Raw genomic sequence first — 24,344 nt, 5'->3', positions numbered from 1 at the left:
GAAATGACCACATTCTTAACTCGTCAGGGACTGCACTTAAAAAAAAAATCAAACAGATTTGCATTTGTTTTGCCCGAAAATATGGAAATACAGTATATGCAAAATGAGTAATAAAAGCAACTCAGTCTAATGTAAAACAAAAACAATAAATCAACCAGCAGTCCTGTGGCTCTGTCATTGGCTGCAGACAGGAGACCTTTGAGACAGTGGTGGAGAGGAGGACGTTGAACAAACTGTTATCCATCATGGAGAACCTGGAACACCCTCTCCACCGCACACTGGACAGACAGCGGATCATCTTCTCCAAAACACTGAAACAGCTTCTGAAGGAATGCTTCAGGAATTCCTTCCTGCCTAGAGCCGTTACCGTCTGGAACTCTTCCCCCTGCGTGACAGATCATTTTCTGGTTGTTTTCTGGACTCACTGGCAAACATTGCACAAACGGTTTATGTACAATGCATCTGCTCTTGTTTGTTGGTATATATTGACTTGAATGTCACTTGTAATTACTGTATAGCTTATTCTTTGTATTGTTTTTAGTGCTGCAACAGTGTAGGTTCCCAATTTGGGATCAATAAATGATATCTATTCTATTCTATTCCATTCTATCCTGCAGAGTTCATTCTTCAATCTGCCAGGTGAAGCTGTTGGTTTGCCAGGAAGTGGGGAGGCAAAACATATTTGGTGCACATCTATAATGAACACATGTTCACCTTCTAATGTGAATGTGATGGCCATGTAACTTAGAAAGGTTTTTCTTGAGTATACACAATGACTTTTGTGTATAATCAGGCAAACCAACTCAAACAAATTTAAGTCCGTGGTTTATACAATAGCAAACAGTGCATGAACAGAAATCGAATGTATTTCAGCTCAACAACAAAGAAATCATATTCATATTAATCACTTGAAATATTTCCGTAAACTGCAGATTGGCCAGTTACAATTCTAAATACTGGAGGATATGTCTCAAAAAGCAACAGTGTGAAACAGTTTCTGCCAGTCTGAATACAACACAACAAATCATATGAAGAAACAGAGGGTGGAGCTACAGCCTTCTTTGTCATCTGTTCACTGTTGTTTGTTGTTGAATAAAGGCAGAGCAGATTTGTAACCACAAACAACAGCAATTGTCTGCACGATCGACCTGGCCAGTAAAGAAACGCAGAGGGCGCTGTGACATCACTTTCTACTCCAGGTGCCATTACAATGTTAACTCAGTATACCGAACAATGTGCTTTTCCATAAAATCGATATCCTTGTATTGTGCACACAGCTCCATCAAAGGCCTTAAGGTGCGACTGTAGTTAACAGAATTCAAATTTGATTTACACAAACAGAATACTTTACAGGCGTTTTAGCTCTTGGCAAGGTTTCTGACTTGGAAATGGAAATGGAAAAAGAAGGTCAACATTTTCCAAGCCATTCCATATAAAATTACTAAACTTGGATTTCAGGTACACATTGCAGCATGCAAGAGCTTTACCCTGTCTGATCTATAGTTTGCGTAAACTGTGAACTATTTGTTAAAATCCCCCCCCCCCGTCCTGCCATCACTCTGGAATATTAATCTCTGCGGGCAAACATGAGTGATTCTTCCCATCTGGAAAATTGCCATGCACCTCACTCATGTTTCTACTGCTCTCACAGTTTTCATTGTTATCGTCTCAGGGATGCATACACTTTTTCATCTGTGCCTCGATGTTGGAGCTTGTAATTAGAGGATGATAACATTTACCGAACAGAAAGGAGCAGCTGATAGCTGTTTGACGGGCGGGGATGGGCGGAGCTGCTGCAAAGATATGTTCACGCACGTTTATTGGCCGAGTCCAGGAGCACGCTCGCTGATCCCTGAGACAAGTCAGGGGAGTGACACTGGCCGTCCCCTTTCATGTCAGAGCGAAGCAGAACCCCCGAGGACTCATTAGAAGATGAGTGCAGGGTTTTCTTTTTTTTGGACTCAGTCAATGGAAGAGCTCCTTCAAGGACCACTGAGAATGTCCAACGTGGAGCCAAATACTGGCAGCAATTAGATGCCCATCAAAATCACACACAGCAAAGAAAGAGACAGAGCGGGGGACGTAATAAGAGTAAAAGCCTCATCCGAGATCAGTGTGTAAATACAGTGGAGCAAAGTTAATGAGTTGAGTCCCTCACATAAAGTCCACTTGATATCACTTTTTGTCATTACTGCAAAAAAGAAAAAAATGAACTGTCCAATTCAACAAATTTCTTACTTTATGTTTTTCCAAAAATAAATAGATACAAAAAATATCCTCATGTCCATTTATTAGTGGTTGCCAAGACAAAATTATTCTCTCATTGAGATAATAATGGGAGTTTCATTATTATTATGGTGGCAGAACAACAAGACGTGTTAGTGTTTTTATACAGCATCAGGCAAAATCACACGTTAATAGTTTCCATGTAAAGCTAAAGAGGCTTCAGAACAACTTTCAGTCAGCCAGTGTGACAGCAGTGCCTGATAGGCTAATACATTTGATAAATTATTCTAAAAATTCTTCCCTTAAAAAAACAAACAAACAAACAAACAAACAAACAAACAAAAAAAAGTTGGGCCAGATGCATTTTAAATTTCTTCAAATTGTGTACAATCTAAATGACTGGTTGAGTAAATTGGTTATTTTCACATTGATTAACTTCTGTTAGACTAAATTATAAACCTACATTTTTTAAAAAAAGTGTTTTTGGTCTTTTCTTCATCAGTTTGCTGGTTAAAGCAAATTGGGTTGTTGTCATGGAATGGAAATCAGTAATTTTTGGACGAATAATTCCAACTCAGCAACTGCCTTTGTTTACTTGTTATGACATCCATCATGGCTAAAATGCTGCGATGCATTCCATCGATTCACTTATCAAGTGAATGGGCTGACCAAAGGTGGGACATAGCGCAATTTATATTAATGATAATGAAACTGAATGAATAGATATAAAATGTCAGTGCTGACAGAATGAAAATAATGAAAAATAAACGTTTTTCTTTTTCTTTTTTTTTAAAGGAAAGACTGTTTTTTTTAAACTGAGGAAATATTGTCAACCAAATTATTAGAAAATTATTTGAAGTGCCTATTACAACAGCAGCACTAAAAACAAGAGGCCCATGAGAACTCTTCATGAGCGGATTCAGGCTGGATGTCGTAAGCCAAAGGCAGATCAGGAGCGAGCAGAGCGGGTGAAGCACAACCACTTGCACACACAGACGTCACTCTGGTGGATGGGCAGCTTCTTTAGCAGAGGGAGACATCTTGTGGCCTCTCTCTAAATGGAACTAGCCTTTTTTGCAGTGAAGAGGAGACAGCCTCTCTGTATGCTGCCCAAGTGCACTGCAAGGGCAGCAAAATGAGATTATTAATTTTTTTTTTTTTTTTAGCACAGAGAGATGCTCACTTTGAAATTCTTCATATAAAATTCATCAAAAGAAAGGAAGAGAGAGGAAAAAATATCTGCATGTTCTTTAATAAAACCAAAGGCTGGATTAGAGCCTGAGTGAGTCAGCTTAGTTGGTTTTGTTGCTGATGAAGTTATTTTAATGGCTCGATGTGTAAGGTTTAGTGAAGGCATCCTAGAAACAATATTCATGTTGTTCTCTATTTTCTGATGCCCAACTTGATCTCACTACTTTTTAATAACAACTTGATCCACATTTTGAACTGAAAAAGAAACTTGGTGGCACAATATGGTCACCTTTAATAAGTGGGCCCCTTTCTTAGTTGCTAGCAAATGAAAAATAGAAACATATACAGATTTACAGATTTTTAAAAAATGCCATTTCATGTTAACAGATCTAAATTTAGATACATTCAGATTTAAATATTCCATAGTGGTCCTTAAATCTCCTATTCTTGAGTTGGTTTTTAAACATGCTGTATCTTCAAGCTGCTGCTGAGTGTTTTTCTTGCATCAGCAGGGGAAAATATGCCCTATTGCTTATTTGAAATAAACAGTCATTTAAAAAAAAAAAAATCAGACACAGCATGTTCATAGAGTCTCCCAGACTCTGGCAGACTGCGCAAGGCTGATGCAGCCTGTATCAATAAAAACAGATGTTGTCGGCTGCACCTGCTGATGTGCTTCCTGCTCCCACCATGGGCCGGAACCCCCCCAAAAAAATAATAATAATAATAAAAACTCCAGTGTGCAGTCACTCAGGCTTTCGTCTGACAGGCTGCAGTTGGATTCGGAAAAGGCACTCCTGAAATTTGCTCACCTGCTTATTCATTTGCAGTGTTAATCTCCTTTAAATCCCCTCGTGCCTTCCCATTTTTTTTTCTTTTTGGGAGCATGTTGTCATCTTGTTTGCTCAGCTGAAGCCTTTTGGTATCTGTGCCTCGATACATTATGCCCGCTCACCCAGAAATAAAGCCAAGTAAGCATTTGCAGAGGCGGAAAAATAAAAGACATCGACACACAGAAATCCAATAAAGAGTTTTTTGTTTTTTTATACCCTCGACCCAGTTGATATTCTAGAAATGAGCATTTCAAGCCCTTAACATCCTGAAGACTGCAGACCGCCTTTCTTCATAGCAGTCAAAAAAACGTAATTACCGAATCTAAATTATGCACTTAATACTATTGCATTACTCATATTAAAGTTTCCCCGCAAGCAGTGATCTCTTCCTCTGTACGATGACTGGCCGCGCCGAGGGGAATCTCATCTTACCAGAAAGAAGATAGCGATACAATACCTTAAAAGGTGCAAAGCTTTGCTTTTATTGGCTTTTACAACAGGAAGCAGATCCCCAAAAGGTTAAATATAGACTGGACTTGACTTCCTGGATGAAGCATACGTGACGCGGATACATTTAAAGGTCCAGTGTGTAAAATTTTGAAGGTAGTCCGATATTGAAGAAAGCCCAAATGAAAGGGCATTTGGTATTTAGGCCACTGTCAGGCAGACTTCCTGAAGAAATGGCAGTGCAAGATGGCAGCTAACTAGGAGCAAGACTCTTACTGCTCTATACTCTGATATATATGTGAGAACCGTTCTCAGGGTAGGAAAACCAAATGATTTATTGTATTGCCAGTATACACTTTTATTAATGTATTTATGGACAGTGTGTTAAGCTTTTACCAATATAAAAGTAATAAATCAAGCTAAATTTTCCACACTGAAGCTTGAAGTTGTTTCTTTTTTCCAGTCGGAAGCCAACAAAACGCAGGAGCCTGACCTTAAAAAGGCCGACGCATGCTTCTTCAGGCCCCTCGTGATGTCAGAGGCACTGATGAACAACAACCACCGAGCCGTACTTGGTCCACGCGTGTCCTGGCGCCTCCACCTAACAACCTCATTAACTTAAGAGGTTTCGTCAGCCGAGCACCTCTGACATTCGCCCCTGGTAACATCTGCTCCGCGAAGCCCCAGTCAGCACAAAGCGCCTGCAGTTATGAATGCCTTCACTGTTGCTCTCCAGCAGCCATTGATCAGAACGCCGCTAGTGCACTTACAGCAACACTGACTTCCACTCTCACCGTCACTGAGTGATGGAACAAACACATTATGTATTTTCCGGTCTGGCCCTGTCATCTGCCGCTCACAGCCCACAGCGTTTGTGGATTTCATTGTTTTGTGCATCCCCGCGCGGCTTTATTTTATCTCTCTCCGCCCCCTTTTCATGCTCCAGTCGGCGCTGCAATTTTGTGCTCCTTGGCGCGCCTCTTCCCTTCATCTCTTCTGACGCTTCCAGTAGTGCATCGCCGCGCTGGCTCGCCTCCAAAAAGCTGGCTGAATCACGGCGACGGTGTCAGTCCCGAGCCGGGTCCCAGTCCCACCGCAATCTAAGCGAGGCCCCGGCCGCTTCGCCTCCTCACATCCATTTCTCCTCAGCTCTCCTCCCGACAGATGCACTTCTTGATTTTTCTTCCCATCTCTCTCACATGAGCCTCTTCTTTTCTGTCTATTTTCCCTTCTCCACCAAGCAACAGCTTCTAAACAGGCGACTTCTACCCCTCACCTCTCACCTTTTTCTTCTTCATGCTGACTTCTTCTCTCGGACCCAACCGCCGAGGTCGAAGTCACCGCATTCTGGTTGTGTTTTGGCCAACCCCTGGACAATTCCCCATGGAGGAACTAATGTAATATCTGCAGCTTGGGGGTTTCAACACAAGCGGATACCTTATCAGGAAGTTCAATTACAGCACTCGAGATGAACAGTGAAAGGATAACTGTGTTGGTATTCCAGCCGGCTACGGTACGGGTTGAGACTCGCGATCGATTGAAATTATATTACGGAAACTTCGACAACACATTCTGCGTAAACACTGACGGATGATTTATTCAGTCTGATCCAGACTTCCAGGTTTAATGCAGGGGAGCGAGCGAGGGCTGAGTGCACAATCTTCATGCTTTTGAGTATTAATGAAGCAATCAATCACATGCCACAAGTACACAGAAACCATGTACTGCACAAAGAAGGTGGCACGTCGTTCATTTTGATAATGGAATAAGTCCCCTGCATGGAGAGCCGTTCAGCTGATGGCTCTCACTATTAATTAGATGAGTAATAACTCTGAGTGACACAGGATGCCTGTCGCGCATAAACACTGTGTCACAGAGTGGCGGGGAAGCACAGAAATCCTCAAATTTCCAGCATCGACCATCTGCCAGCCTTTTGACATCTGAGACTTGTTTTCCTCCAATGAATTACGACATCCTCCGTCGCAAAAAAATACTTCACAAGGCTGTGCAGAGGGAACGGTTGCACTTGGGGGCACTGATAGTTCCTCTCCAAGATTTCTCAATACCACTGCACCCTTTTGCAGCTCATTAGTTGAAACATCTGGCGCTTCCTGTCGCTGATAGGACACACAAGCGGGAACAACTCAGACAAAAAAACAAATCTAAATAAAATTCACCACACCAGCACTTTTAGACACCGTCAAAATACATCAAACCCCGATTTTAAAGATTAAATAAATTAAAATGATTTAATTAAAAACCAACACACACACATCTGAATGATTTGCGACATAAATGTTGCACAGCTATTTGTCAGCCGTTCTCCACAGCATGTGTGAGTCATCTTGCGCTAATATTGCTCAAGTATATAATGGATAATTTCAGTTCCGACACACTCCATCCCCTTCGAGAGGAGCAGCCCCTGAACCTCCCACAGCAGGATCGGCGGGCCAAAGGAGGTGAATTCAGGCGCTTCCATGAATCTTTAATCAGCCCTCTCTAGACCAGGCCCTCGGAGCGTCTCCAGTTTCTGACATTTAGCAGAAAGTCACCCTCTGTGCCGTGGGATGAGAACAAAGCCAAGGTCACCGGATTGATGGCGACGATATCACAATCTGGTTTTTAAGCTTACACGTGCCATTTCCATTGCAAAGCACGAACCGCTTGGCCCATCGTGACATCTTCACTTCTCACCTCCAGGGTCAGGATAGACTAGGGTTAACATCAACAGCCGCCATCCTTCACCTTAAACTGGAAACAATAGGATTGGCACGACAAAAGATTGCAAAGTAATTAAAATAAATCATTTGCTGCGCACTCACAGCAGTTGGTTCTCAAAAGAAATTGTCGAGCAATGACAAGCCCATCATGGAGCCAGGCTTTCATCACTCAAATCAATGGCCCATTTCATCGAAATACAATCCTTCCCCTGTCTCTGCAGCAGCACGATTAACTTCCATTCAAATTCTGCTGACACAATTTTATCTCTCTGGTAGAGGGCAGGGAACTGAGGGTGGTTGGGTGGGTGGAGAAAATACAGCATTTCACCAAAGGGGTAGAGAAGTGGGAAAACACAGACCTTTGCAATTTGCCAGCAGTAAATGTTTTATGTTGTTGTGTGTTTTTCTTGTCATTGCTGCACTAAGGACGATCCCTCCTCTGAGAGGTTCACTGAGAGAAATACCACAACGTATTTACGACCGTCCTGTTTGTTGGAACAGCATATGTTGCACGTTCCATAATGCATGACGTGTGACGACAGCAGAGATTTGCTGAACCATATGGCACCTCGGTTCGTTTACATGCTTCTGAAGACACGTCCCCCGTTTTTCCTCGGTGAAAAGTGACTATTAAGCAGCCGTCACCACATCTTGTGCTTTTAATAGCATCACTAAACGCAGGTCAGGAACCATGATTCTGCCTTCTGAGCTGCAGCTGGAGGGATTTTCTTTCATTTATGCATTCTTTCAAGATTTTTTTTCTAAACTGCCATTGGTTATTCCAATATGATTTCAACAATGTGCAATTATTATTTCCAAAATAAATTAAATATTTTTTTGATTGTTTGCTTGTTTGTTTTTTTTAACCAACATTTTTTGGCTGATATCCCGAGTTTCCTCCTGATGAGGAAACATTCTGAGCAAAGCATTTTAAAAATGAGAAAAGTGCATAGTTGGCAGGTGGCACTTTTTCTACGCTTCTGCAACTCTGCTCACATCTAGAATTCATTTAAAGAGCTATGCCTGATAATATATGGAAATTTTCAAATGTTTAAGGTAGAGCTCAAGCCTGCTCGACCCCCCACTCGCCACTAATGGGCCGTTGCTTTTCCAATCAGGACTCTAACAGTTCAAACTTAATTCAGGCAACACCCAGAGAAGGAATTTACTTACAGTGGTGAAGTTCTCTGGGCCACAGTCCTTGCCTCTGTATTTGCAGTCCAGCAGCATATCCTCTATGCTGTGGCTAGTCCTCTGCACAAACTCCAGCATGTTGAAGGTCTTGCTTGGGAAAAACTTGCTGTTGTCTGTGGGCTGCCCCAAAGCTGCTATGAAATCATCAAAGTCGTTCTGCTCCACGCCCAGGAGCCCGGCCATCCAGAAGATGTCGTTCCTGCTTATCTGGGATTTTTTGAAGCTGTTGTAGTTGCACATGGTGATGGCTGGGAAGTACATGAGCGGACTGTCCATCTCATCCAGGATGGTGACATGAGGGAACTGGTAGTACTCGATCACACGGTCGGCCACTTGGTAGAGAAAGATGGACAGGGAGGAACTGAAGGCGGCGGCCCAAAGCAGCCGTCGGAGAGTCACCCCGCCGGGCAAGAAGATGTGGCTCAGGCCGTGGAGGGTACAGTTAGCCCCAAACACTGTGATATCGGAAGGTGGTCGTGGGGCTTCCTCTTCTAGGGCACCCATTATAACAGAGGGGCTTCAAAGATGAGCGCTGTAAATGTTGGATGATGTCCTGCCGCAGTGAGTGGCGGTGTGAACAAGCTACTTGGTCTCTGCTAAATACAGGAAGGCTTGATGAGACAGGGTCTAGTTTCCCTTTTCTACCCCAGGGAGGGGAAGGGGTTGGATATCCGGAGCTGGGAAGCAGCAACGGACTGTTATATCAACCAATCCTCACTGAGATCTTAGAGGGCACATTGAATTCTTAAGATCGGGTTACATTTGGGAAGCAAGACCCAGTGATCCCACTGCAGGGTGGTGGTGGTGGAGCGGCCAGACCGGAATATGACAGTAAAGCAGGGATGAAACTGACACATTCAATTTAACAGATGCAAATGCAGTTGTTTTTCTTGTGAAATTAAAACGTCTTTGGAAACTTTGGTCATTTAAATGCCCAGTGGTGGTAAGAAAATATCTTGCAAATGTTAAAATCAATCTCCGTTTCCTGATGTTTTTGTTGATCTCATACCTTCCTTGTGCCTTGTTATTCCAGGGTCTTTTTTCCAATATCCTGAGCAGATTAACATTCTGATCGACTGTACAAAGAATACTGTGACTTCCTTACATCCTAAAGTGGACCTGATCTACAGTAAATGTAAACGTTAACATACGTTTCAATGGAATGAAACCAAAGCAGTTGTTTTAGTGAAGTCATCACTTAAAACAAATACATGCATTATTCAAATCAATTTCATGTCAACAAAAACCTTTAATTGTCACACACTGGACCTTTAATTGTTTTAAAATGAAAAACAATTGAGTGCTATTTAATAATAATAATAATAATAATAATAATAATAATAATATATACATATATATATATATATATAAATATATATATATAAACAAGCAGAATGAGACTCCATGGCAGAACTCCCTAATGCAAAGCAACAAACTAAGAAAATCAAGACCCTAAACGGGTGACACGCTCGCTGATTTAAATGTCAGCAATCTCTAATTAGCATCACATTTGGTTAAAGAAGCAGAAACAAGGCGTGAGCTGCCACACACAATAACAGCAGTTGAGTGTTGGAGTGCACAGTGGGAATGCTTTGGTGCTCTCCTTAATGAAACCTTAAAGGAAGTCGCAGTGAGTTTTAATTCCGCTCTGCCTCCCATTAAACTCATTGCATTGGGATTTAAAGCTGGGCAGCTTTCTTCGTCACAGATGAATTTATAATCTTGAAACTACCAGTGTGTCTGCTGAAACTACAATTTTATTTTTTTTTTATTAAAGGAACAAAAGAATGAAACAATGAGAACCATGCAGCCACTCACTGGCTGCAGAATTTTAAGAAACTGTAAAGAGCCGTTTCAAGGATCAAGAAGCTGCCAATTCGAGTTTAGTTCGTCATTTATGCGGCAGCAAACATCTTCTATCTTGCTGCAGCGCCCCTGTCATGCGATTTTGCATCGGCATCAATTATTTATGAGTTCTCCTGCAGACATTGCAACTCGTGGATGGAGGTGTACATTGGCAGAATCCAAGCTTGGGGTCGTTTCAGTTCATCCTGATGACCATCTGTCCAAACCAAAATGGATTTGCTTATGGCTGCGTTTTTTTCTTTTCTTTTACTAAGCAAACAGACTCTCTTTCTGTGCAACTTCGTACTGTTAAGCTACTCGTTGGGATGCCACGCATACACAACATCTGATCTTTGCTTAAAAATGGACATAGTGGCGGGAACTCACAATGTCGCTGCTATGAGACTCATTGCAGAACAGTTTTGGCTCCAGGTACGTTCACCATCATCACATTTCGCCACAGCAACTATTTAGTGAGCTCAACTCAGGGGTGAGGAATTTAGTACAACCCATTATATTTCCCAAATAGGCAAAAATACCTTTATTATTGTGTTCTGACACAGTATTTCTCTCGTCCGAAGGTGGGCAAACTACGGCCCGTGGACCACATCTGGCCCGCGGGGATGTTTAACCCATCTCGCCTAAGATTGCTGGAATTGCCCAAACCATATCATGATTATGACTGCATTCATTTGAACTTGTGCTGTAATGTCTGGCATCCCACTAGGTGGCCCGTTTGCCTTATTTCCAAGCACTAGGGTCACCGCAGCTGATCGCTGCCACTCTAATGTCACATCTCAGCAGTGTCTCTCCGCGCCGCGGCGCTGTCAATCCTCACCAAACGTGTTTCTGAGCAAAGGCGTCTCGCGCAGCGGCTCGATCGGTTGACACTAGGATTGCAATATAGCGTGACAACCCATGTAGTTTTGCGTGTATTCAAGGAAAACAACCGTGAAACAAAACTCTTTTGTCCGTCCCAACAGTGTCTCGAAGTATCGCTGTGTGTACATAAGACAAATAATTATAAACCGAACTGCTGGTATTATACAAAATGCAGGTATTTAAAGTTACCTGCATTTTGTTCGTCATACTTTCAGATTTAAAGTGAAATCTGCTTTATTATATGACAGCCGAACTGAACAGCGTTGAAGCTGATACGTCACGCTGACGTTTCACAGTTAAATACAGCACATAGAAAACCAGAATCCAGCAGATTGTATATTATGATGAGAATCAACTGGATCCACCGTGTTTTACAATCATTGACTTCCTGCCTGATCGATTCTACCTGCTGCGCTTGACGCGGTGGCGACGCATGAAAAACACGGTGGATCCGGTTGATTCTCATCATAACATACAATTTGCTGGATTTTTGTTTATCTATGTGCGGCATTTTACTGGGAAACAATGCTAGAGCTATATATCTAATAAGACAGTAAATGTGTTTGCAGAAATAAAAACAAGAAAAAGAGCTGAAGAATCAGCTGGTAGCAGCAAGACGAGCTAGGATGTCGTAATCAAGCAGTCGTTTATAATAAAGTGCATTGTAAGTATGCATTGGGTGCTGACCCGGCCTGTCTGTCAATTTTTAAAAGTCGATGTGGCCCCTGAGCCGAAAAGGTTTGCCCACCGCTGCTCTAGTTTTTCAACAAATTCCCCCCAGAAATTTTCATCCTTCATTCCTTTTACCTGCAGCATTTGTTTTAGGAAATTGATTCCAGAAATGCGGTTGTGTCCCAACCACCAATACCACATCCAGCTTGGTGACCACACTCTCAACCACTGGTCTATAAAAGTGCCTTGTGTCCACCTTGTTTTTGTCCCCTCACAAATATCTTCAAGGTCCACTAAAACAAAAGTTCCAGGAAGAAGCTAAACCGGCGTGATTTTGTGGACTGCCATAAACAGAGGCCTGAACATATTGTTTCTTTTCAAGAGACTTCAGGCATTTTTAGTAAACATGACATCAAGTTTCACTGTTACTCAGATGACACCCAGTCCTTCCTGTCCAACGACACAGCAACATCCAATCCTCTTCGCCAACACCAGAAGGCCAATTGACTCCACAATGACAAAGAATGCATTTCTTTGCAATTGCAATTGCAAATTGAGGCTGGTGCAGTAATACTGTGTAGTTCAATACTGTGTGTGTATGTTTTTTTTGTTTTTTTTTTTTTTAACATTTACACTAAATTAAAGTTATTCATCTGGAAATGGTGGCAAGGTTGAAATTAAATAATTAGGGTGGCAGCCTGAAACTAAACACACTGTGCTGAGAGATAATAAAAAGCTCGGCGGACACTGAGGCCGAGCTGCCAGGTGGTCCATTTCCTGTTTGAACAACACACTGTATGTCCCTTTTCATGTTACATACACTCCTTTGATTCATTGTTAATGTAAAAATATTGATCTCAACAGCTTAGTGGCTCTAACATTTCCAGTGGGGCTGTCAGTTACTGAGCGTCTGTACTGAAGTGGCTTCTCTCACGTGATGAGCTCACGCTGGGGACACAACAGCTGGATTGTTCAGATATCAACTCTGAAATCTTGCTCATTAATCTTGCTGGCTGTCGGTAGATAGGATTTTCAATTGGTTCTAAAAGCACATTGGCCTCCAGTGCCAATCATATACCTCTTAGTGGTGATGAAATCGGAAAGCCACTGCTGCTGGCTCCCCCCATTGCTGCTGATAAAACTGTCTAGCTACTGCCAAATATTTGCTTTTGTTGCAAAAAAAAGACTGGATGATATTTTTTCAATTAAAATGTAGAGCTGTGTTATCAGTGAACATCATTGTTTTGCTGTCCAGACTTCCTTTGGGAAATATTTTGGCTAAGGGAGCAGTCTCTGACTAGCCGGCTTGAACGTGACAGACAAAAGGTGCATCCAATCACCTCTCATATCTTATGTCCTCTCCACAAACACCTGCTGCTGACTCATTTCAGGCGAATGCACGAAATGAAAACCTGAAAGATGAAGAAACGTTTCATCTATCTAGTTGAGAAGTTGGATTGAAAGAACTGTACACCTAATGGCACTGATAATACACGTACAATAATGCCAGATATTATCAGCACTATTTTTGCCATCAAAAGGATGCAAGCTTTTTCTTTAGAATAGGCACAACAACAAAGAACTTGCACCTTCAAAACGCACAGTGCACTTCCCAGTTCACCCCTAAGTTCCACTTGCAGTGGAGCTGCCCAGTCTCTTAAATAAATTCCGTCTAAGCCCTCTACATCCTGTAAGGACCACTCTCTGTCACCTGTGGGTAAAACTGAACAATCTCCCTCCAACCATGGCAAATGGGAAAATCTTCAGCGCACGTTCAGGTGTTTAATAGGTGCACTCAGACCCGAGTGCGAGCCACCGTTTAATCAATACGCCGCGTGGAGTTTATCCAGGCGCTTTAACTCAGGCGCGTCGGTTAATACACCGCCGTGAGAAATCAGCGATCGAGTGCATCACGGCTGCCCCCGCAGACTGACAACACTTTCTTTCTCTCGACAGTAAGAGAAAAGATCAGGCAGCACGCACACGTGTCAAGATTGCTGATGTGTGTTTGGAGACTAAGTGCACTTTCTCATCAGAGACTCTGTGCTGCGGCAGCGCCGGGAGTGTCAGAGATATTTTGCGAGATCTGACAGCAGCTATGACATGATCGTCCCAGAGCTTCGTGTTGATGAAAGGTCATTAGAACTCTGAGAACAAAAGAGGAGAGTGGTGGAGAGAAGACACTGTCCTGATGCTCCTCGACTTCACAGGCCTCCCCTGCTGTTAAGACGGATCATTTTCTTCCATCTACAAGCCTGATTTTTTTGCATTTCTGCAATAAGCAGCTTGCTTGATGGGATGGGCCATTTTTTCTGAACTCCCCAAATTTCACCAGAGGTTTTCATGCGCTTTCAATGTTAAAATAAGGCAAGCTGGAAACTACTGAGCTGACACGACATTATTAAAGTAATATTAAAAATAGGATAAAATGAGAAAGCCTTATTGAGATAGCGACCTAATGTTGATGCACAAAGACTAATTTCTGCACATGGACACCAAGGGAACTTTTGGCTCTGCCTCTGTGAGAAGTTTCAAGAATCAGTTGTTTTAAAAACACAAACAAACAGACCTACATGTAATTACTAAATTATAGTGGGTAAGAAAACACAAAAATTCAGAGTCTGGAATTTTACCAGCAACACTGGGTTTCCATCCTGATAAATAGGAAACGGGCAACAATTTATGAGGGAAATCTGCATTTTAGCGTTGACCCAAAGACAAGGGACTATTTGAGATACATTGGTGAACTCTGTTTTTTTTTCTTTTCCACAGAGTGCTACGTGCAGAATTCCCCGTCCCTTTGTTTTGACGCCTAATGCCAACACTGACACTTACTTATTCACCAGGCTACATACGGCTTCACAGAGCTGCCAGAGTTATCACGTGGAATATTAAAGGAAGAAAAGGCTTTACTCCTCAAAGGCTCTTTGAAAAAAATAATTTCTGCCCATCCAAGGTGGCAATTAGCCGCAAGTACAGCTGAGGAGGTGGAAAGGTGACGCTCCAGTCATCCATTTAAAGAAGGGGTTTAAAAACAACCACAGAAAAATCCTTATCTGAAATGACATTCACACATTGCCCATAGTGTCCTCACACAGACGGTGCAGACCAGAAAACACCTATAGAGGGATTTTAAAAAATAACTAAAAAGGTTTGCCCAGTCGTGGAAGGAATGCTGTTGAAGCTGCCACCGCCGCTGCCACGTCTACGGATTTGGCAATGTCAATTATTATCTGAGCCAGAAATAGAGGGGATGGCTATAAGGTGCTTATCTGATGCCATTAGGAGACAAACGTTTAGTCTCAGGAATCACTGCACTACTCCACCAGCATGAGAATGAGTCCGGCTTTGCTTGCTGAGGACGGAACCTAAACACAGTGCCCGCATCTTACCCTCGGCGGATTGTTAGTCACATTATCTACAATTCTGCACAACATTGCCTTTTTTACCCCCTGGTCATGATGACACCAGTGAGCTGGAGGACTGCAGTCCGTACCTACAGCATCTCTCTACAAGGAACATTGTGGGATATCACCTTCGGTTTTGATGGAAAATAAGTGTTTCTATTGTTGGCTGAGGTTAAAAAGAGGTTTAAATGCTGAATTGTTGCCAGATTCCAACTCTGTTGTAAAACAGTTTTTTTTTCTTTTCTTTGTTTTGGCTCTTCTGTGATAGCGATCTTGAAGCAATACCTCCACACCACAGGTAAAACTGGTAAAAGAACTGCACTTATATAGCGCTTTTCCAGCACCTTTACTGGAAGCACTTTACAAAGGCTTCTCATTGACACATTCACATTCATACACCAATGGGTGGCTGCTGCCATGCAAGGTGCTACCAAGCCCCATTGGGAGCAATTTAGGGTTAAGTGTCTTGCCCCAAGGACACAACAACAGACTAGGATGGAGCAGGATTTGAACCACCAACCTTTCGGTCGTTGGATAACCCTCTCTACCTCCTGAGCCACAGTTGCCCCAATGATTATTCATTTTGAGTAGCTTTATTTTTATTTTTAATTACTCATCCTGTGATATAATTTCAGACTTAGACAAACAAACAACAGAACTTAATCATTCACAATGGAGATAAATGAACAAAATGATTGGAGATATTTTATTTCACCTCTCCTACCAGATGAGTGGCGTGTGCTGTCTTCTTTAGAGTCAGACTAAGATGAAAGAGTTACTCATTATAAAGCCGCAAAGGGAAATATTTCAGCTGCATTTATTTAGGATTGCATATGTAAAGTAACTGGATGTAAGACTTGCAGCGACTTGTTGCATTCACATAGCATTTACAGTATTTCTAACCATCTCCAATATACTAAGACTTGGGTATTAGGATTTTATTGTTATGGTCCCCAGCTGATGACCCATTCAGGCCAACAGAGGTGTTTAGAGGGTGACACCAGCACAAAGGCAGCGGTGGAGGTGCATTAGGCAGCAATGCCCAGCAGGCAGACCACAAGTTGTCTCATCTTGGTTCTTTAAATGTTCTAATAGCATTTTTGCATGGCAGAGAATGAACTTCAATTTTGTTGTGGAAATGCGAATGAAAAGTCCATTATAATGTGATTAAAAAAAAGTGGTACAACAAACAAAGTAGAAACCAACCAAGTTTGTTGGCCATATAGCCCCAAAACGGACTCTCTTTGTAGCAAGTTTATAACCTAAACAATGTCAAAGTGGGTGGAACCATAACAGTCAAAGTTTTATTTGGAGAAGAATTACCAAACTCATTTCCAAAGGAAATACAGAACTGATGAGCGTCCAACAATAGAATAACCAACAGTGTAAGTCATTTATATGGTTACTACCACCTTTGTCCAAAGGGGGTGCTTGACCAAAAACTGAACATTTCTCATAGTCACCTGTTATCACGCAGTTATATTTTACACTTTATACTCCAGGTCAGAACTTTTCCATGTAATGGAGTTGCTGGAAACATCAGTTCAAGGTGAACAGTTTTCAAACTACAAGTTTGAAAAACAAAAAACAAAACAGTTGCCCAGGAAACAGAAAAAGTGTTGAGTTGATTTGCAAAGTTGGCCAAATTTGGCCAAAAAAAGCATCACAATGACCTAATTAAGTTTAACTTGGTGCACAGAAAAATACAAACAAAACCTCTGCAGCAAAAAGAGCAACCTCTCAAACCTTAGCTAACTTCTCTGCTTCTCTGCTCTTTCAGTTCATAATGAGTTTGTCTTAATTCTATTTGAGTCTCAGCAAGTCTTGTTTTAAGGGCACACACACACAAGCACACACGCAGGAAAACTCATTTATCAAACACTTTCATTGCTTTTATGCTTGATGTTTTATGCATTTTATGCATTTATTGCATGTCTGTACGCACAGACAGTGAAAAAATAATCAGCCTTAAACTGATTAATAAAGTTATTCTGGTTCAGCCCAACTTGGATGAATGGCTTCACAGCCGTGGAAGCAGGAAGTATACAGCCAATTAAAAAACATTAATGAATCCAGGTTCCCCCCCGATAGTGTGCAGAGCAGTTTAGAGCTAAGCTGCAAGAGCAGACCCTCCCTCTGCCTCCTCTGACAGAGGGAGTAATTATACACACCAGCCAGTCAAATCCCTCTCACACAGCGACTGGCCTGCATCATAATTCATCCAGTGACACTTAGCACACACACTGTTTCTACAACTTTATTAATCACTGCTTCTAAAATGTGATGACAGGGACGCTGTAGAAACTGTGACCATCCATAGGCTGTAAATCTGTATGTGCCATACATAAGTACACAGTTCTGAATACAGAATCAATGTTGTTGCTGCTCTAGAAATTCCGTCTGTCCAAAATACAAAGCCAAAAGTCGCTAGTCGCCAGAGTACTACCGTCCCAATGTATCTACAGGCCATTGATGAGCACTGTTCAGAAGATAATTTCGCATAAAGCTCCTCTACTTCCCATAAATCTTAAGAAATCAATGAAGTACCGGCTGATTGATGGAATCCATTAGATCTTTTACCACTAATCATTACAGCTAAGTAGCTTGATCCCATTAGTCAATACAACACTTTTAAAAAGGAATGTAGCTATGATTAAATAGGCCAGAGTATTTAAGCAGCTTCACACAGATTCCTCACTTCATTCCTTCCTCTCTCACACTCCTCCCCATCTTCTGCAACACAGTACGGAGCAGCTAACTGGATTAACAGCAGCAGAGAGAAGGAGGTCCCCGGACCTTTTTGTCAATAAGGAACCGCTTCCTCTTCCCATTTCTGGCCGGGTGTTACAGGAGTCGTTCACGTCCAAATTTATTTCACACCCTTTTCAACTCACCTCTATGTCAGCAGGGATCCAGGTGACACATATTCTTTCATGGACTCTGTGGAAAAGTTGTCTATACAACGTCAATTCAGTGGAACCCAAAGGTGGCCATGCACTCAAGCGTAGAATAACAGAATAATAATAATGCTAATAATTAAAAACAATACAAAATACAGCATGAAATGTCTCAATACTTGTCTTGGGGCATCATCTTTGGCAGTCCAATCTGTTGTTGTTGTTTTTTTTAAACGAGAATATCCACTGTAGCTAGTGTTAGCTTTTCTTCAAACACTTTAAATTAACTTTCTTAAATCACCTTTCTTGCTTAAAGTTGCCATACTTGTGGCTGCCAATGTGAATGCACTCCTGGTTGGGAGGCTGAAAACACAACAAAAACGTGGCTGTGTTCTAACAAATTGGACTACAGGGTCTTGACATTAGCAGTATGTGTATGACTGTGCTTGTTGGCTTCCATCGCATTGCAATTGTGGCAGAAATTATTTTTCTTCTTCCTGACAGTCCATACAGATTAAGTGGATTGAAAGACTGTTTTTATATGGCTTATTAAATTGCTCCCTTTAAATCTCCCAACAATACATGCAGCCTGACTGGATTCAAAAATTGACCACGGTGCTAACGTTTCTTTTTTTTTTTCTTTAAATCAAATCGGATAATTTTGCTTTCCGATACCGATATGTTTGCCCAGCCAGCAAGTCTGCCCACTAATGAATTTAAACTATTCCTTTTCTTCTGTTTGGACACAACAGATACACACTAAGTGCAGGAGTGCTGAGTGTTTTGATAGGTGTCTGCTGTGAGGACGACACGGGAGAAGGTGGCAGAATAACTGCACAAAGACAGTGACAGCTTAGTAGCGCCTCCTGATCCCGTCGTCTGCTTTCTCTCTCGGGGAGACTGGCAGGAAGTCTATCAGGCCGACGGCTGACACCTGCGCTGGCTCGGTCCTCAGCTCTAGAGGCACCTTCTCTCTCTCTCTCTCTCTCTCTCTCTCTTTCTCTACTACTCGCTTCACGGAAATGAGATGGTGAACATTTTTTTTTTTTTACATGCTGCTTAATTATTCCCACATGTTAAGGACTGTAAGATGTAACTAAGGCTTCACGTGTCCCAGTTTTTTTTGATAGCAATGTCTCAATTTTTAATCTCAGGAATTTCAAAATCCACCTTCAGCCATGTTGCAAACACAGGACATGTTGACATTTTAATCACGGCCGACCAGGGAGACTGAAGCAACAGGCAGACTCAGTAATTCTTAATTCATATTAAATTAGAGACTTAATGGTGTTACGAAATCTGGAGAACCTCACTAATGCCATCATAGAAAGTGGATTTAGTAATTCACTCCTGGATTTTCGAACAGGGCAGTTGATGATGTTAAAACAGTATGCAAAGCACTGTGTGAACAGCTTGCAGTAGTTGGTTATTTGTTTTAGTTATTGCCTCTCTTTTTTTTGTGCTTTATCTGTGTTCGGTCTGCGAGTGTGCCTCTCTGCTGCCATCGAGATGCGGCACCAGTGAACAGCACAGTGAGACCAATTATCCTCTTTCTGTCGCTTTGCACCAGATTAAACGAAGCAGCGAGAATCAGCGATGGAGGCTGCGTTGTTGTTTGACACCAGTGGCCACAATCTCCGGCCGCTAGGTTTCTGCTGGTGTGGCGCCGCCGTGCCACCGTCACTCTGCGACCAAACTCGACTCAGCTCATCAGGGCTACCCGGGTGACGGTGGCGCCTCGGAGGTGTGCGGAATTCAATTACGCCGGTCAACTACACACCCACTCGGCTACGGCCGGTGGCATCAATCCATGAAGACAAGCCTGTCTATTTCCCCCCTGGGTTCAGCTGAACCCCTGCGATGGTTATCCGAGCTGCAACAAGCGAGAGCGCCGAGGCTTATTAGTTTGACACTTTTCATGAAGCGCAGCCGCTAATTAACAGGTTGTACAAACAGGCTTTGGGGAAAACAAGAGTTTTGGAAGCTGGCGTGCGAGAAATGGATTGGTGTCTATCGACGAGTCCGATTTGACACGAGCACGAAGACAGCGGTTGGACAGGACAGATGACAACTCGGAAAGGTGACCTGATGGTGGTTTTGTTTACTGGCGGTTGAGCCAGCGGCAGCAGCAGCAGCAGCAGTAGCAGCAGCAGCAGTAGCAGCAGCAGCAGCAGCAGCAGCAGCAGCAGCAGCAGGCTCAAGGCTTATTATTTTGGAAAAGGTGACATTAGATGTGCGACAGACCCCCTGTGGAAAGCTGCGGGGTCTCACTAAACCACTGCCAAAGACAGTGGAGAGCTGGGCCGAGCAACCGGCCACATGTCAACATCCATCGCAACTTTATATCAGTGACAGTAGGACAGTAGAACCCAATAACCATGCCACATGTCACATGTGCATTCCGCAATATCTCGTGGAATTGCAAACCAGAGGCAGTATTCCACCAGGAATGCATGTGTGCTGCCAGCACCAATCCAGTGAGTTTCAGAGTGGAGCAGAGTGCAGCTCTGCCAGGCCTTGGAGATGAAAGAATTCACTCATGATCATGTGATGCACACGCAATGTAGTTTTATATTAGCAGAGTTCATCTGCAGGGATGTAGGGTTTCTTTTAATGAAATATTATTCAAATTATTATTTGTCATTTTCCCCAATCATTTAATTACTTACATACTTTAAGTTTTAAACTGGTGCAAATGATTTTTTAGATAAATCCATGTATCCAGATAATGCACAAATAAGGTAATCAGTTGTCATGTTAATGTGTAAGAGCATATCTTTTAAAATCAATCAACTAATGGTGTTGAATGGGGTGGTGTTTAAACACTGAAACTAATTTTCAGTATATAAAGTAATCAGGATTATTATTTTTTTCTCACAGTTATTCAGTCCAAGTTAGAAATAAGGCATATTTTCCATCAAGAAAAATCGTCAGCGCTGCCATTTGGTTTGAACAAAACTGCTGCTCCTGCATCTGATCTTTTCACAACTTCCTGTATTTGCAGCAGCCAGGCGTCCTTGCTGTTGCAGTAAAAACAAGATCATTGCTTATTAACCCAGACTGAAAACGGCGGACCTTGGCGAGATGGCCGTGCAAGATTTGAAAAGTAAAATCACAGCCATCTAACTGTTTTGGAGGGATCGACACGAAAACCCAGGTCTCTCCTGCTGTGGCTCGCTCGGATTGGTTCTGCTCTCCACTGCCGCAGCACACTCAATCTATGTAGAATCTACATGGTTGTGTCGACTGACTGTTTTAAAATTTTTGGATTGTGGCTGTGCAGGAGACTTGCTTCGCCATCTGCAGAAAAAAACCCGAAAAAAAACAACAACATAAAAACAAAAACCCGTCAGTTGCTGCAGGGCTGCAGACGATCATCTGTGGGGCAAAAAGGTTGGCGTGGCCTGTTCTGCTCGATGCACGTCTGCTCTCAGGGCAGAAGTTTTTGTTGTCTCTCCATCCTCCAGCAAACAGTGAGGGGCTCCCGTCGTCGTTTGCAGCCTCGTCCTTAACAAGATCTCCTGTGAGCCTCAGAGCTATCCGTCGCGCATCTACCGCTCATCCGCAACGCCACAGCCCACCACTCCCCAACCACCACCACCACCCCTCTCGCCCACCACCTCGCCTGTGTGCCGGCACAGTCATCAAAACCTCATTCCCGCTCCTCCAACAGGGGAAGACATTTAAAATTCAAACAGCTGCCGCACTGTCTGTGTATGTCTGGTACTGATAGATCCTCCAGCTATGGCGCTTGTTGATATATCTGCACGTGCGCGCACGCATGCACGCTCACACACGTGCACACACTCTCACACATGCATACGCGAGCACACACATAGACAGGGGAGGAAATGTAGTTTCTGCATCTGACATTTCTCACTCTCACTAAACGCTCTTTGTGGATGTGGCAGCCGAACGAGAAGTCAGTCAGTTTGACGACAGTTTCAATTATCTTTCTTTTTTGTGGGCATGATTCAATTAAAAGATGCTGGCAGCAGGTGGCATTGTTTATTTGGCCACCAGAGGACTGCGGGCGGGGAGCTCTTAGTGTCTCCTAAGCTGTGATATTAATTTGTTTTACAACAATTATTTCTTTTGCATTTCCACTTTACCCGGATGTTTCATTATTATTATCATCATCACTATTATTATTATTTCGACTTCTGCGTGCTGTGTGTCAACAAAACCACAGATGAAGATCCTTATGAGAATGATTATTGCGGCTGTCAGTGCAAATAGGGTATTGCTTCATTTGTATTTTTTGTTTTTAAATAAAATGCTAACATTAATATGAAAATACAGTGAAACGACAGGACTGACAGCAGCTCTTGCAAATGACAGAACACCTCGATCGTGAGCTGATTCTGTGGCAGAACAACAGGCAGAATGACAGAGAGAGGTTTTCATTTGCTACGGAGAGGACGGTCGCTACCAACCTCGTGTTTCCAACAACAGGTCCATGTGATTGGCCAACTAAACCAGCCCCGCTGGCCACAGGCTCTGAGGCGACCTTGGGCCTTGAAAACGAGACGGTAGTGCAGTGATAATTATTGTGCCGCTCGCTGCTAATAGACCATGTGTGAGGCACGCGGACAGAGTTGTGTGCATGTGTGTGTGTGTGGCTTCCCAAGTCCCAATCACACCGTTTGCATAGACAAACAGGCAATTTATCTCCCCGAGTGCAGAGCTCCTCCTGTCGTCAGACGGGTGAAGTCTGGAATTCGGTGGAATTTGTCAGGCTGCCGTTTTCATTAGAAGCGCTCATAGGCTCCTCACACCTGAAGAATCCAAGTCAAGTCCCACTGGTTTGGAGACTAGCAGCAGGTCGAAGCGAGTGTGTGACAGCTGCTGGCTGAGAGAGCGAGAGGACTCGGCAAGCGCCGCAATCAATACTCGTGGAGGAGCCGGTGTCGTGCGCCGCCGCTTGTCCGCGTGAACACGGACGACAGTTTAAGAGCAGCAATTTCCCCCCGATGCTGTGATGGCAGCTAGTGAACCGTGGGATGAAGAAAAGGAGGGGGTTGGGAAAGTGGGGGCTCTTGATAAGGTGCGTTAGAGTCACTGTCACTTACAACCTCCAGGTTAGGAGGCAGCGTCGCACATAACCACGGGTATAAACAGAGAGGCCGTTATTTCAGTGATCAATACGACTCTGCGGCTTCCTGTAATGATGCAGGCTGAGGCAGCCGTGTGTCATCAGTGTAAGAGCAGAGAAAATACCGGATTAACTTCAAGAAGGACTAGTCCAACAACGATGGGCCTGTTTTGATGGATGTGTGTGTGTGTGTGTGTGTGTGTGTGTGTGTGCGTGACAGAGTGCGTGTTTGTGTGCGTGCGTGCATGAGACTGGTTTCAGGGCTGCAGCTTTTTAATTTGTGAAGGATCATTAGCTGTGGAAAGCAACTGCTTCTTAGCTCTGAGGAGGGGGAGGAATCAAATGGATGCGGCACAAAGAGGAGCCTACTCATCCATCAAGATGCTGCAATGACGAAGACACAGAGAAGATTAGTCATGTGTTACAATGCACAGCGGTGGCAGTGGCGGCGGCGGCGGCAGCGACAGCAGCGGCGCACTGTGAGCCGCGTGCGATCAGAGCCGGCATGTAAACCAAATCTTGCGCGTGAGTTACGAGGCCTCTGCAATGCATACAAATACAGAGCCGGAGTCGAGTTGAGTCGAGTCGAATCTAGCCTGCCATCTATTCCCCCCTCACCTGTCAGGATGGGCTCCAGTTTGCTGCCACGCTTTCTTTATTTATTCAGTTCATAAAAATAGATTCTCGCCATTTTTTGTCCCCTTCGCCAGTACCCTAACTGACAAGAAAATTTTTTTTTTCCCCTAATTATTCAATGCAGCTGCATTGCTGAGACTCCAAAAGTAGGGGGCTTTTTTGCATTGTCTGGTGCACCAAGCAGCATCCTTTTGAGTGGCTGCTGAAGCTGCTCTTGAAAACCTCAGAAGAAGCAACAGGGACAGGAAGTGCCTTGCTGTTGCTAAAGCAGATGACAGTGGAAGCTGCAGAAGCCGTGG

At 43.2% G+C, this 24,344-nt stretch overlaps 1 protein-coding gene across 4 annotated transcripts in view; it reads right to left on the bottom strand.

The window, feature by feature from the left end:
* asic1c (acid-sensing (proton-gated) ion channel 1c) overlaps positions 1-24,344 on the bottom strand; it is a 96,750-nt gene that overhangs the window by 22,406 nt on the left and 50,000 nt on the right. For 2 of the 4 annotated variants that reach the window (XM_076021629.1, XM_076021630.1), the window contains exon 1: positions 8,591-9,206. The exons of the other annotated variants lie outside the window; for them this stretch is intronic. In XM_076021629.1, coding sequence (XP_075877744.1) covers positions 8,591-9,115 — 525 coding nt within the window. In that variant the 5' untranslated portion in view covers positions 9,116-9,206. Of the gene's footprint in view, positions 1-8,590; positions 9,207-24,344 lie in introns of those variants that run through there. 4 annotated transcript variants of the gene reach the window in all.

Source organism: Nelusetta ayraudi, unplaced genomic scaffold (genome assembly GCF_046127955.1).
Source record: "Nelusetta ayraudi isolate G7.1 ecotype Tasmania unplaced genomic scaffold, CSIRO-AGI_Nayr_v1 ptg000011l, whole genome shotgun sequence".
Taxonomy (NCBI): domain Eukaryota; kingdom Metazoa; phylum Chordata; class Actinopteri; order Tetraodontiformes; family Monacanthidae; genus Nelusetta; species Nelusetta ayraudi.
Note: the sequence above shows the minus strand (reverse complement) of the source record. Positions and strands in the feature narration are given on the sequence as shown.